The sequence below is a fragment of the Erpetoichthys calabaricus genome, chromosome 1 (assembly GCF_900747795.2).
Source record: "Erpetoichthys calabaricus chromosome 1, fErpCal1.3, whole genome shotgun sequence".
Classification (NCBI taxonomy): domain Eukaryota; kingdom Metazoa; phylum Chordata; class Cladistia; order Polypteriformes; family Polypteridae; genus Erpetoichthys; species Erpetoichthys calabaricus.
In genome coordinates this window covers 355,519,857-355,535,218 of record NC_041394.2, presented here as the reverse complement: position 1 = coordinate 355,535,218, position 15,362 = coordinate 355,519,857, and the positions used below count along the sequence as shown (strand labels likewise).

Below are 15,362 nucleotides of genomic sequence, written 5' to 3'. Positions count from 1 at the left end.
CCTCTTTTTAAGCAGCTGCCAAAGAGAAGCAGTGAGTGCGGAGTATAGTGGCATGAACCTCATGTAGTACCCCATCATCTCAAGAAATGAGGCCTGGCTGTAAAGTTGAAGCTGGTGCTGGGACTCGCTGAATGGCTGACAAACCTTGAGCCAACAAGCAGATCCCAATAAAGTCAAATTTAACAAGCACTTATCCACATTTATTGTAAGATTGTGGTGGCTAAGAGCTGAATAGGTTGCTTGCAGACATTCATCATGGACACTGTTATCTGGACCATGGACTACCATGTCATCCAAGTAAACCATCATCTCTGGAATACAAGTAGAGTAGAGCACTGGCCAAATGGCATCCTGGTATAATGAAAGATTTCAATGTGGGTGGTTAATACAGTCAAATCCCTGTTCTCCTAAAACAGAGGAACCTGAAGATAATCGTGATGAATATCTAGCTTTGAAAAAAAAAAACTTTCAGCAATGGAAGTGAGTGGTGAGCTCTTCAATGGCTGGCAAGTGATAACAATCAGGGCTGATAACCTGACTTACTGCCCTGAGATCCACACGTAACCACAGCCCTCCTGACTTTTTTTCTACATAGGGAGGCATGAATTGGATTTATAATGCTGTCTGTAAAGAGGAATTGTAGTTCTGTTGTGACAGCAGAGCCAATGGGAGCACGGCTCAAAGATTGTATAACAGGGGCAACATTTGTATTACACAGTGGTTTGTGAGTAAATGTTCTAAGATGACATAAGCCAGCAAACAGGGTAGGCCATTTCTGATGCCACAGTGATGTCACATTCAGAATAGTTAAACCACTGATGTACAGTAGTATGAACCCTAGATGGGTGAACAAGTCAAGGCCTGAACTATTGCTGCCATGTCTTGTGATACTGAAACAAAAATCAGACACAGTGCTTTTGCCACACGTTACTGTGTGGAGCACAAAACCCATTGCATTAAATTTAGTACTGCTGTATCCATTAAGGCAAAGGTTAGGCGGCTGAATTGGTCAGTGTAATAAAAATGTATAGGTGGCCATGTTTAGAGAGAAACTTTAGCTCCTGTGTCTAGCAGAAGGGGGATGCAGATGTCATCCAGGTACTCAGGTAGAGAGGAACAGACAGTGTTGATAACTGCAGGGGCAGACTCAGCAAGATGTTGTTTTTTCTGTGTACAACTTCCATTTCAAGGGTCTGAGGCTGACCTGAACCATTTTGCCAAATGGTGGAAACCAACACCTACATGTTTATCGTCTTGCTGGACTGTCTGCAATTGCCACAGCGCTGGCGTGACTGAGCTGCATGAGATCTCATCTGCTGTACTTGGGACTGACAGTTAGATGTACAGTTACATACTGCGCCATGTGGCTCATTCACTGTCTGAATAGCTTAGTTAAGGGATTTGCAGATAACATCTGTGTTTCAGCTGTTTTATGTGCACATTGAGAAGCAGGTTCTATTTGACAAGCAATAGTCAAAGCTTCAGGGGGTGTCAAATCATCATCCTCTAAAAGAAGCCTCTAATGCACTGGAGGACTTGCTTTATCGATCAATTGGTCCCTTATTTCATCAGGAAAACGGCCAAATTTACAAGACTGATATTATTTAGATCAGTCACATACTGCGAAACAGACTCACCAGCATCTTTCACCCCCTGATGGAATTGTAGTTTCTTCAAAAGGACGCTCTGCTGTTTTCTAATGTATGCATCGAGGAGCCCAATAGCAGAGTCACATGTGTTAGCATTGTGAAGAGTTTGAAAGATGGGGTATCTTTCTGAGTCAAGGCAATATAAGAGAATAGCTCTTTTCTGACATTGGCAACAGTGTCCAAAACCACGGCAAGCAGGTACATTTGAAACAAAGATTTCCAACTGTCCCATGGGATGGTTGGTTCACCAGACTGAGGCAAGGAAGGCCTGGATGGTGGCAGTAAAACAAGCAGAACTTTGTTAGCAATCCTCATTTGGCACTGGTAGTATTCTTAAGTATGACAGTCAGAAGTACGTTTCTAAAGTGGTTTATTCACTAACCCTATTTAACTAGCCACATGTACCGTGTTTGATACTCACACATTCCCTTGAAGATGCCATACATCCCCAAAGATGCAGACATAAAATTTGATAACTGAACATACTGTAAAATAATTGACAGAGCCATTACTGAACAATCACATACAACAATAGTGGCCCTAAAAAATAAATTAAGAAGTCCTTCAGCACTAAAATACTTTGGGAAACTCAGAGTGTCAGATGTTAAAAGTAAAAATAAAAGAAACACAGAAGTGCAAAAGACGGACGTGACAATGGTAGATGGGGGTAAGGATGAGACTGAAGTAAAGAATGGACAGCATGGGATTGAAGGGACAAGAAATTATACAAGAGGTCTGACACAGAGGACAATAAGAGTGACCGCCTTGTTGGGATGATCTGGGGGTCACAACACTGTCCTCATGAATTTAATTATGAAAGAGTAACCTGTGACTGTGTCCACCTCACATTCATCTATCTGCCCACATGGGACACTGCAGTCTGTCCCGATTAAGCATTTAAATTGTGGGTGTGGAGCAGTCAGAGACATAAAGTGATAAAAAATAAAATTCAACAAACACACACACACACACACTCACTTTTTGTTCACTTACCTCAGTTTCTCTAATTTGCAGTTTTCACTCCTCAGCCCCTCACACAGCTGATCCACTCCTGAATCCTCCATGTTGTTGCTGCTCAGGTCCAGTTCAGTCAGTCGTGAATGTGGAGTAGAAAGAGCCGAGGAGAGAGCTGAGCAACATCTGGAGGTGAGACCACAATCAGACAGGCTGTGGAGAAGAAGAGGGAGAAGTGAGGACATGAGGATGAACAGAGAGAGACAATAAGACAGATCAGAGACAGACAAAAGTTAACCAATCAATCATCCTTCAACTTGTGCCAAAGACCAAGTCCTCACTGAGTGTACTGACCTTACTGTCCATCTATAGTGAAGCACTGACCAGAGCAAAAGAAAGATCCTCTTGTGATTTAAAATAAAACTCAAATAGAAATAAGCAGAGTAGAAAAAACAAAATGGATTTGAGCTTCTGGAGTCTCCTCCATAGTGAGGCACAATTAGAGAAGAAATTTAATAAAACAACACTGGGATTGAATGGGAAGAAAATGAGAACTCGGAGGAAAAACTCCATGAGTTATGAAGACAAAACACCCACAGGGATCTCATGGTTGACTGTCTTTTTCTTTCTCTTTGTTTATTTTTGTTTATTCTTCTTTGGTTTCTCTTATTTCATTCTCCACATAGTTTTAGCTGATTGATGGCCTCATAAAAACAGATGTGAAGAAGACACCAGGTTAACAGATTTATGTTTTCTACTTCATTAAATGTACTTCTCTGTTTTAATGTATTCCTGTTTATCATGTCCATGTGTTGGTTAGATATGTCAGTAAGAATCTGACTGGACTGTTCACGGGACAATACAGTGGTGTGAAAAACTATTTGCCCCCTTCCTGATTTCTTATTCTTTTGCATGTTTGTCACACAAAATGTTTCTGATCATCAAACACATTTAACCATTAGTCAAATATAACACAAGTAAACACAAAATGCAGTTTGTAAATGGTGGTTTTTATTATTTAGGGAGAAAAAAAAATCCAAACCTACATGGCCCTGTGTGAAAAAGTAATTGCCCCCTGAACCTAATAACTGGTTGGGCCACCCTTAGCAGCAATAACTGCAATCAAACGTTTGCGATAACTTGCAATGAGTCTTTTAGATAGATAGATAGATAGATAGATACTTTATTAATCCAGCGCTCTGGAGGAATTTTGGCCCACTCATATTTGCAAAATTGTTGTAATTCAGCTTTATTTGAGGGTTTTCTAGCATGAGCTGCCTTTTTAAGGTCATGCCATAGCATCTCAATTGGATTCAGGTCAGGACTTTGACTAGGCCACTCCAAAGTCTTCATTTTGTTTTTCTTCAGCCATTCAGAGGTGGATTTGCTGGTGTGTTTTGGGTCATTGTCCTGTTGCAGCACCCAAGATCGCTTCAGCTTGAGTTGACGAACAGATGGCCGGACATTCTCCTTCAGGATTTTTTGGTAGACAGTAGAATTCATGGTTCCATCTATCACAGCAAGCCTTCCAGGTCCTGAAGCAGCAAACCAACCCCAGACCATCACACTACCACCACAATATTTTACTGTTGGTATGATGTTCTTTTTCTGAAATGCTGTGTTCCTTTTACGCCAGATGTAACGGGACATTTGCCTTCCAAAAAGTTCAACTTTTGACTCATCAGTCCACAAGGTATTTTCCCAAAAGTCTTGGCAATCATTGAGATGTTTCTTAGCAAAATTGAGACGAGCCCTGATGTTCTTTTTGCTTAACAGTGGTTTGCGTCTTGGAAATCTGCCATGCAGGCCGTTTTTGCCCAGTCTCTTTCTTATGGTGGAGTCATGAACACTGACCTTAATTGAGGCAAGTGAGGCCTGCAGTTCTTTAGACGTTGTCCTGGGGTCTTTTGTGACCTCTCGGATGAGTCACCTCTGCGCTCTTGGGGTAATTTTGGTGGGCCGGCCACTCCTGGGAAGGTTCACCACTGTTCCATGTTTTTGCCATTTGTGGATAATGGCTCTCACTGTGGTTCGCTGGAGTCCCAAAGCTTTAGAAATGGCTTTATAACCTTTACCAGACTGATAGATCTCAATTACTTCTGTTCTCATTTGTTCCTGAATTTCTTTGGATCTTGGCATGATGTCTAGCTTTTGAGGTGCTTTTGGTCTACTTCTCTGTGTCAGGCAGCTCCTTTTTAAGTGATTTCTTGATTGAAACAGGTGTGGCAGTAATCAGGCCTGGGGGTGGCTACGGAAATTGAACTCAGGTGTGATACACCACAGTTAGGTTATTTTTTAACAAGGGGGCAATTACTTTTTCACACAGGGCCATGTAGGTTTGGTTTTTTCTTCTCCCTAAATAATAAAAACCACCATTTACAAACTGCATTTTGTGTTTACTTGTGTTATATTTGACTAATGGTTAAATGTGTTTGATGATCAGAAACATGTTGTGTGACAAACATGCAAAAGAATAAGAAATCAGGAAGGGGGCAAATAGTTTTTCATACCACTGTATAAGGAGTGATTGTCACTTGTGTGAAAACAATGAGGCTAGAAAGGCCCATTTAATAAAGTTAGGACAGTCAATGTCACACACTGGACTTGTCACCTCAGCCCACATTTATTGTCATCATTTCTCCCACAAACCTTCACTTTATATTCATTGCATTTGTCACCTCATTAACGTCCTTATTCAGAACCTCATCACCTCAGTCTCATGTCAATCTCATTAGTTTATTGTCTAAATGTACCTGTTTGTTTGTTTTTCAGTTCTCTTTATTCCTTCATATCAGACCGCTGCCGTGTTACCTGTATCTATAAATTCATTGTCATACATGTGCATCTGAGGATCATCCTCCAAGCTCTTCCCAGGTATGTGATATTACCCTGGGCTGAGAGGGGAAGCTGCCACTAACTATCTTGTCTTTTTCATCCACCACAGTGCCAAGTTACCACCCAGTTAGGGCAGCTCACCCCACTCATTCCGGTCCCTGGGTTACAAAAGAACGACTGCCTAGAAAGAGACGTCACTTCTTCATGAGCCGACCAGAGCTAAGGCACTGAACAAATCACTGAAGCAGACTAGAGAGCCTGATTAATGGCAACCACTTACCTTGCGTGGTGATGAATTTTGTATCCTTTTTACAGCATAGTGTGTTTGTGCTGAGACTTAAAGTAAATGGGGACAGCCAGGTTAGCACCACAAAAATTCTTCTTGTGCAAGACTGTTATTCCCTCGAATGACCACAACATATACGGGCAGACAGCATTGTGTCTCAATAAGTAGCAATGGCACCTACAAGCATAGCTGAACACTCAAGTGTTAACATTTGAACCGAAGCCCAATCTGAACCCCAACAGCAAGATGTCATTTAAACCTTTCTCAACGTGTAGACGCTCTACACACATTAGTTGTCTCTTCCTGGTGTCTTGTTACCTTAAAAATGTGCCCTCTTACTTAGATAATTGGGGTAAATCGCTTTAAGGGGAGAGGGGGACCAAACTGTGCCTGAGGGTCCTTGCAAAAGGAGTCTGATACATCTCTCTATTATAAAAAGAAATCCTGTCCTGGAAAGCAAAAAGCAAGTCTACGATACGTGATCTTCTCGGAAGACATTTAAAAGACCCGCAAGACGAACGAGACCTGCCACGGTGCATCTCACGGGAACATAGAACAAGAGTCTTGCAAGACACGCCCTACTTACAAGCAATATCAAAAAAAAAAACAAATCAGTAGTGTAAAGGCAGTCATGCAGCACACACAGCTCCAGGGCTCTCAGTGCATATAAAGTGTATAAGGTTAATACGGTAGAAATGAATAGGGTAGAAATAAAACGTCGACGACTAAACAAAGAAGAAAGAAAAGCACGGAGAACAGAGACCCAAAAGCGGTGGAGAGAAAAAAACGCTAAAAAGAAAAACAATAATCTAGGTGCAAATTTAGAAAATAAGGAACGTGATGATCAGCTCGGAAGAAGTAGAATTATAAGAGTACACCCATCAAAAAAAAACTCAGTGGTGTAAAAGCACGTAGTACGCACAGATCATGTGCTCTCAGCACATATAAAGAGTATAAGGACAATATGGAGAAGAGAGACTCAAAGGCGTTGGAGAGAAAAAAAGGCAGATAAGAGATCATGAAAGCAATGGAATTCGAAAGGCTCAAACAAACGATGGCGCGATACACATGCAGAGAAAGGTACAGAATATGAAAGCAGTACAATTCAAAAGTATTGTAGCGTCCCAGCCAGGTTGAGGGCTTTTTGGTTTTAAGTGACTTTTAGGTCCAATTGAGGGAGGGCAGAGTACAGCACGGAGGACTGATAGCAGGGTATTGATTGATCATTGGAGAGGGTGCTAGAAAGTTGTGTTTGGGGTTAGGAAGTCGGCAATTGTTCAAGTAAAACTTTTGTGACACTTTATCATGTCAGTCGCTACAGTATCAAAGAAAAGATAGAAAAGATCACATTACGCAAACAAAAGGTGATTAATCATCAGAACCAGGTGTAATTGAAAAAATAAGACAAATCGAGGTCAGAAAAAAAGAGTAGACAACAAAGTCTTTTCTCATTCGCATCAATCAATGCACAAAACGTGGATTTACAAAATAATGGACCATACGCTATGAGAATCTGTGGTCCCGGAACAGTTTAAGCAACGACAAGTTACATTTCAAAGTATAGACAATTCGGTCAGGTGAATATTGATGATCATGGGGGAAGCGATGCAAATTTTAACAGGTAAAAAGAAAGGTAATGTATATATTCCGCGAATAACATTACACACCAAAGGAGATCGTAATATGCCAATCGTAATAAAATGTTTACAGATTACCATGAGAATAGCTTTTGCTATGACAATCAGTAAATCACAGGGACAAACATTAGAAAAACTATTTATTACAGAAACAATATTCACTCACGGGCAGTTATACGTTGCGTTGTCACAATGTGTCTCCAAAAAATATTGTTTTTAATGATGCTTTAAAATAAAGGTGCAAATAATGAAATTGAAACAATTCCAAAGAAAAAAAAATTTTTAAATTGTATGTCCGATTAACCAAACACAGGGGTTGGCGAGCAAAGCGAGCAGGGGGCGAAGCCCCCTAGTATTTATAAAAAAAAAAAAAGCTTGACGGGAGAGCATGTGTATATTTATGGCAACTGAGACCCAGGTGTACGCAACATTTCAGAGAAACTGGAAAATGACGACACCCTTGATCAAATATGGAAATTTTGCCAGATCAGCCAAGTGACGTCTTGCATGCATAACTATTGATATCACTGAGACATTTTTAGAATGTGCATTGATGTGACAAAAGTATTACACCTCAAAAATGAAGAATATAATGCACAGAATGTATTTTGGTTCCCTATTAGAGGGCCAATGCTTCATATTTGCATTGAAGAACTTTTTTATTTTTCTCCAATTTACAGTATATTGGCTACCTGCTCTCAGTTCTTAGGGAACTGGCCGGGACATCAAGCCTGCCATGCTGGAAGCCATTAATCGAGAGGCAAGGCACTTTATACGTTTTCGTATAGTGTGGGTGTAAATACTTTAAACATAACATGCTTTTGCCAACATTAAAGGGCAATTTGCAGCCATGTCCAGTTCTCCTAATGTAACTGGAGCAATTTACTGCACTCATATTGCAAAAAGGGAACTAATGAGAATGAAGCTGCCTTTCTTAACTGTGAGCAGTTTCATTGCATAAACAGTTGACATTCCGCACTCTGCCAATGATTTTAGTCATTTACTAAACTGAAGGCACTGGTATACACCATTTGGTTTACTTTCAAGTGTACCCCTCCCACTCCAGAGACCTAAAAAAAAAATCACATTTCTAATGCCCGGCTTATGCATATTTCTATGCAAGTCACCCTTTATAAATCACAATCACCTTGTAAGAATGAAACGCATGCCAAACATCATCCTTAACCATCCATATATGGTGTATGCTAATCAACTTCATACATATGCAATCATAATGCTGCAGACATTCACTGACTAGTAGAGCAGCCTCCCTCCTGATGCATTGAGGCCCCGCCACCTGCATTCAAGAGTATCTGCTGTGCTTCACAACTGACAGTACAAGATCATATGTGGCATTATAGCACCTCTTGTCTGTGTTCTGGGGGGTCGCCCTTTTTGAAGTAAGCATCTGCCACTTCTGAACGTGAGGGATACTGAATGTCATTATATGCGGGTGAGGTGCTCAACCACTTTAAAGACAGGATTCTATTCAGCAGTGTGAGACTGATCTGTTATATCGCATAGTAGCCTAGTGAAACAGGACAAACTTTAAAAATCAGTAAAAAAAAAATAAAAAAAGATTTCATTTGTATTGAGAACAATTTATATTGATAGGTTTTCTATTCGAGGGCCTCTTGATAGACAATATTTTGGTTTTGCTATCAGGGGCGAGGACATATAGATTTCTTGGGGAACTAACCCAGGAGAAAGCGATGTAAAGCTGACCATGCGAGAATCATGGTGAGGTAAGATCAACCCCTGCAAATCTGAGTGTCTGTCCCTGGGCCTTGTTAATTGACATTGCAAAACCAAGCTTCACCGGGAACTGTAATCTCTTGAATTGAAAGGAGATGTCTGTTGTGATTAGAGGAATGCGAGGGATTTAAACCCTCTCTCCAATGCCACATCCTGTGATGATTATCACCTCTATGTTGTTGTTCAGAAGCTGACAGACCTGGAGACGGGTACCACTGCAAAGTTTGGGTGGGCTCAGGATCCTCAAACTTTTAATCAATGCTCCTACTTTGAATGCTAAGTTGTGAGGCAGCATACCAGGAGGATTAATGGAATTTAAAAATTCTGTAGGATAATGATCTGAATCGTTGTGTTCTAAAATGGTATTTAATGAAGTGTATATCCAAGACAGAGTGTCTTATAATTTGAGCACCAATTGGTTAATTTTATCAACAGTGTCATTCCTTGGAGTGAGGGTAGAATGTTCCCCAAACCAAGAAAGAGGACGATCTAGAATCGAAGGAATGTCTCGGTATACTGCAGTAATAAGTTCATTCAAATCTTGAACTGAGGTGAACAAATCATCATTGTTTATTGCAATAGCGATGTCTGTAGTCTGTAAGGAACCTTTTCCCACTTACAGCAGGTAAGGTAATCTCCAACTTGACTTGATCAGAGACTGGTGCATGAGTGAGGATGGCACCGCCCGGCTCCCTACTCCTGAGGTCCCACCTCCCCCTTCCCTTGGCCTGCGGCATCTCTGTTGGATTTGCACTAATTAATCACTCCTGAAAGCGAATTATGATACTTAGTGGGATGAGAGAAGTTACAAAATCAACCGGAATGTTCACGCAAATTATAGAAAAAAAAAAAACAGATCTAAATCCGTTAAGTAATTCTCCCGTGAAAAGCAAATAGACAAACAGACAGACATTGGATTTAAATATATATATATATATATATATATATATATATATATATATATATATATATATATATATATATATATATATATAAATCCAATGTCTGTCTGGCTTGGTGGCAGCCTCCCTGGGTGACGTTGGTGCCTCAGTTTCCCACAGGGCTCCATGGGAGAAGGAGTTCTCCACAACCCTGTGGGGATCTGGGGTGGCCGCCAGGGGGTGCTGCATGGATCCCGGAGCCTTTATGGACATCTCTACAGCCCCGCCCGGAAGTGCAATTAGCCACAGGTGATCAAGCACCTGGACTACTTCCGGGTGGGCTATAAAAAGGGCCAGCATCCACCACTCAGCAGCCAGAATCGGAAGGAAGAGGACGAGGTTGCCTGGGAGGAGTGGTGGTGCCAGAGGAAGGATTGGTTTGTTTGTGTTGAACTGCTTTGGGACTGTGTTGGGCCTGTGGGACACGGGGAAGGTGTGCCCCACGGCTGAAGAGAAAAATAAAAAGTCTTGTTGATTTTACACGTGCCTCTGTGTCAGTCTGATTTTTGATGATATTCAAGTCAGGGGACTGTGACGGCCATTCCAGAACATTGTACTTCTCCATATGCATGAATGCCTTTGTAGATTTTCAACTGTGTTTTGGGTCATTGTCTTGTTGGAATATCCAACCCCTCCGTAACTTCAACTTTGTGACTACATTATCCTGAAGAATTTGTTGATACTGGGTTGAATTTATCCGACCCTTGACTTTAACAAGGGCCCCAGTCCCTGAACTAGCCACACAGCCCCACAGCATGATGGAACCTCCACCTAATTTGACAGGAGGTGGCAGGTGTTTTTCTTGGAATGCGGTGTTCTTCTTCCGCCATGCAAAGCGATTTTGTTCTGACCAAATAACTCCATTTTTGTCTCATCAGTCCAAAGCACTTTGTTCCAAAATGAATCTAGCTTGTCTAAATGAGCATTTACATACAACAACCGACTCTGTTTGTGGTGTGAGTGCAGAAAGGGCTGCTTTCTCATCACCCTGCCATACAGATGCACTGAATTGTAGAACGATGTATAGATACACCATCTGCAGCGAGATGTTCTTGCAGGTCTTTGGAGGTGATCTGTGGTTGTCTGTAACCATTCTCACAATCCTATTTATATGCCGCTCCTGTATTTTTCTTGGCCTGCCAGACCTGCTGGGTTTAACAGCAACTGTGCCTGTGGCCTTCCATTTCCTGATTCCATTCCTTACAGTTGAAACTGACAGTTTAAACCTCTGAGATAGCTTTTTGTAGCCTTCCCCATAAGCATTAAACTCAACAATCTTTGTTTTCAGATCTTTGGAGAGTTGCTTTGAGGATCCCATGCTGTCATTCTTCACAGGAGAGTCAAAGGGAAGCACAACTTACAAGTGACCACCTTAAATACCTTTACATCTCATGATTGGACACACCTGTCTATGAAGTTCAAGGTAACGAGCTCATCAACCAATTTGGTGTTACACGTAATCAGCATTGAGCAGTGACAGGCATTCAAATCAGCACAATCACAAGGGGACCCACATTTGTGCACAGCCAGTTTTCACATTTGATTTAATTTCATACAAATAAATACTGCGTCACTAAAAATCTTTGTTCGGAAAACACCACAGTACTCAGATGTTCCTAGGAAATGAAAGACATACCACTGTTATATTTTTTGTTGAAAGTGGAGTAAATTAATATGCAAGCTGAGATGGGTTCCCAAACTTTTTCAAATGACTGTATTTTATATATATATATATATAATATATATATATATATATATATATATATATATATATATATATACTGTATATATATTATACATACTGTATAAAGCGAGCTCACCAATGGATTTTTATTATCTTATGATGACATATATATAACAGCGGCTGCTGGATTAAATTGGCCACTACAAACTGAACAGAGACAGCTATCTATGGATTGTGGGTTGAACTGGGACTTGGAGTCTGGTTATTGTGGAGGTATACGTTTCTCTATACATATACGGATATACAGTACGTGAAGATGTCATTATTTTCATGATTTGTCTGTAATCAGGTGCTGCTATTATTTTTTTTTTTCTTGTCCTGTCTGGAATAGGCAGATTCTAGTATAAAGGCTGATATTCAGCATTATTCCATTATCCCATGTGAGTTTGTGTGTCAGAACAGCGGCCAGAAATGTCAATAACTCAGCTGTCTGGATAACTGAGCCAGTTAGTACAAGAGAAGAATGAGATAACAGCCATCTCCTGAGGTGCAGTTATTTGTGTATAAGGAGGAGAGCAGAGGGAGTGCAGGCAGCTTTTTGGTGCACCAGTGTTGATGGTGAGATGGTCAGGCATATGTTTCTCCTACTGCTTGTACATTTTACTGTCCATTACAAAGTCTGTGGTCCACTGACTGACTGAGATGGACACATGAAGCTGGTCAGTTTCTGGTGTAGTAGCCCTGTGATGATGGTGTGTTAAAGTAGAAACTGAAATTTCCAAACAAGACCCTCATATATTTCAAGGGCAGTCACAATATCAGTAGATGAAGATCAGCCCAAACCTACCATTCATCCACAGACCTTTTATCTGAAATAGTAAAACTGCAGAGGGAGAAGGACATCTTATGTTTTATTCTTCAGATTAGTCAGGAGGAGGTTCTCAAATGTCTACATTACTACAGACCCATAGTCATTAAGGCCTAGGTTTTGTGTGATGATGGTGGCGATTTTGAACAGTGAAATGACCAGAGATCAGTTAAAAATGTCCACAAACACAGGAGACAGCTGGATTGTGCAGTGGAGATGATGTCTAGGCCCGTGGTTTTATAACACTGTGTGCTTGAATGTTGAGACCTCCTTTGTAGTGATAGACAGGGGAATCTGGAATCTGAGTAGATGAAGGTGGGTGTGAAGCAGAAGCGGTCAGCATTTTCATGAATGTCCTGTTGTTTTTCAAAATCGTCCATCAGGTCTGTCAGGCTGGGATGGCTGAGCCAGTGGACGTTTTCTCCTTGTAGATGGTGTCATTTTGGTCACATTTCCACACTGAAGAGCAGCCATTTGAATAGACTTGACCTTCTTTTCCTCGCTCCTCTTTGTTTTTCTAGGTTGTCCTCAGAAATCTTCTATCTAGATGACAACTGACTTGATGTCTGTAGAAATGTAGACCTTTGAGAGCTTTTGTTCGGGTGCAGATGCCTGAGGTCAAATGTGAACCTGGGTATACACTTGTCCACACACTAATACATTAAGTCCTGCAGCTCTTATGCAGCCTCTCTGCTTCACCTTCTCCTCATCTGCTTTGGATATTTCAGTTGTCGTTTGTGTTTAATAACAAAGAGGATCACTGCGTGACCAATGAGAATAGGGGTAAGCGTGACATGAGTCCTAAATGGCCATATAGTGTTGATGAGAATGTTGACATCTTTGTTCAGACATCAGATTTTCTGCTGGCATTGAGGAAGACCCTGACTGAGATACGGTGGATTGAACTTGCAAAACAAGGATCTGTGAGGCTGGGGTGCGTATCTCTAATCACATCATCAAGCCGCTGAAGAATGATGTTTGTAAGAAAAATTTTGTAAAATGTGTTATATACTTGATTGATTAGAAAGACACTTTTTTAAAAAAGAATTTTCTTTCAAATGCCCCACAAGAGACACAAGTGTGAGTTACTAACACAAGAGGATGCCACTTTACTCAATGAAGTATCTCAGTGACAAGTAAACTGAGGTCACCTTCCCAGAATTTTTTCAATGTCCCTTGAAATCTAATTCCGTTTGAGTGTGTATGTCAGCCTGTAGGGCGCTAACTCTACGTACTGATTTGGGGTGTCATCATCTGTCCACCTGTAGTCACTTCCTGTGTCTCACACCCTCCTCACATGCCTTCAGTGCTAATCCTTTCACCTCTCCTCCTCTGCCCTTCTCCCTTGGTCTATGGTTGGCTGGTCTACTGTGCATTTTCTATGATATTCTTGTGTGTGTTTGTCTCTCGCTCCTTCTCTCTCCACCACTTCTTTCATGTCTCCTCATTTCTTTGGTATCCTTCTCCCATGCATCTCTCATCTTTGCTTTCCAACCCCAATTGTTATTGTCTGTTACCTCAGTCCAGATCCAGGTGTCCATTTCTATTTTCCCTGGTCATTCTGGTCAGCTCTTTTGCTCCCACTGCCCATGTTTCTCCATATAATTCTGTTGAAGTGACTTTAAGCAAACTTCAGAAGGAATCAGAGGTGTGAGTGGGAGGGACATCACAATGGAAGAAGAGGACAAAAAAAGAGACTGAAATAAAAAATGGACAGCATGGAGTTGTGGGACAACAAATTAAACAGCAGACTGGAAAGAATAGGACAACAAGAGGATGCTGTGACCACTGTGGGTGAAAGGCTCGGGGTCACAACGTTGTCTTTATGAATTTAATTAGTAAAGGGAAATCAGGGTCTGTGTTCTCCTCATGTCCATCCATCTGTCTGTCCATCTGTCAACACGTTGCAATCTATCCTGATTAAACATAGTGCTTGCATTGTGGGTTTGGAACAGTGACAGCCATAAAGTCACAAGAAACAAAATTCATGAAACACACACAAGCACACGCACATTCCCACTCACACACTTGATATTTACTCACTTGAGTTTCTCTAATTTACAGTTTTCACTCCTCAGCCCCTCACACAGCTCAGCCACTCCTGAATCCTCCAGCTTATTTATGTTTTGATCCATGATCGATTCTTTCTTACCCAGCTCCAATTCAGTCAGTCGAGAGTTTGGAGAAGAAAAGACTTTGGAGAGAGCTGAGCAACATCTGGAGGTGAGACCACACTCACTAAGCCTGTAGAGATAAAAAGAGAAACATGAGGACATGAGAAGGGCCAGAAAGACAAACAGAACACAAGAACAACAGATAAAATGGATGTGGGCTGCCAGAGACTCATCCATAATGAGACACATTTAGAGAAGAAATTAATAAAATGAACTCTGGGATTGTACAGAGAAGATGACAAAGGAAACATGAAAGAACAAACATCATGTGGTGTAAAGATTAGACACACATGGTGGATCTCATTGCTATCTGTTTGTGTTTTTCTATTTCTTTATTCTTTTAACTTTTCAGTTCTTTTATTTTCTCTCCATGTGGTTTGAGCTGATTACACCATTAAACAAACTTCTTTTTACTTTCTAGTATACGAAGCATAAGGAAAGTATTGCAATCGTCCAAAGATTTGAAGTCGAGATTTTGATGAATCTCAACATTTTAGTCATCCCTGAGTCTGAAAATAACATTTTTAGAATTATGTCTGTGTGTGTCTGTGTGTGCGTGTATGTGTGTAAACACGATAA

At 40.9% G+C, this 15,362-nt stretch overlaps 1 protein-coding gene and 1 long non-coding RNA gene across 3 annotated transcripts in view; one reads left to right on the top strand and one right to left on the bottom strand.

Annotated features, from left to right (window-relative positions):
* Positions 1–15,362, bottom strand: part of LOC114665238 (NACHT, LRR and PYD domains-containing protein 3-like) — a 367,778-nt gene that overhangs the window by 23,020 nt on the left and 329,396 nt on the right. The window contains exons 12-13 of the mRNA XM_051924838.1: positions 14,653–14,853; positions 2,643–2,816 (exon numbers count right to left, since the gene is read on the bottom strand). Coding sequence (XP_051780798.1) covers positions 2,643–2,816; positions 14,653–14,853 — 375 coding nt within the window. The remainder of the gene's footprint in view (positions 1–2,642; positions 2,817–14,652; positions 14,854–15,362) is intronic.
* Positions 2,643–15,362, top strand: part of LOC127527885 (uncharacterized) — a 263,679-nt gene continuing 250,959 nt past the window's right edge. For both annotated transcript variants that reach the window (XR_007935057.1, XR_007935056.1), the window contains exon 1: positions 2,643–2,728. This is a non-coding gene — a long non-coding RNA (uncharacterized LOC127527885). The remainder of the gene's footprint in view (positions 2,729–15,362) is intronic.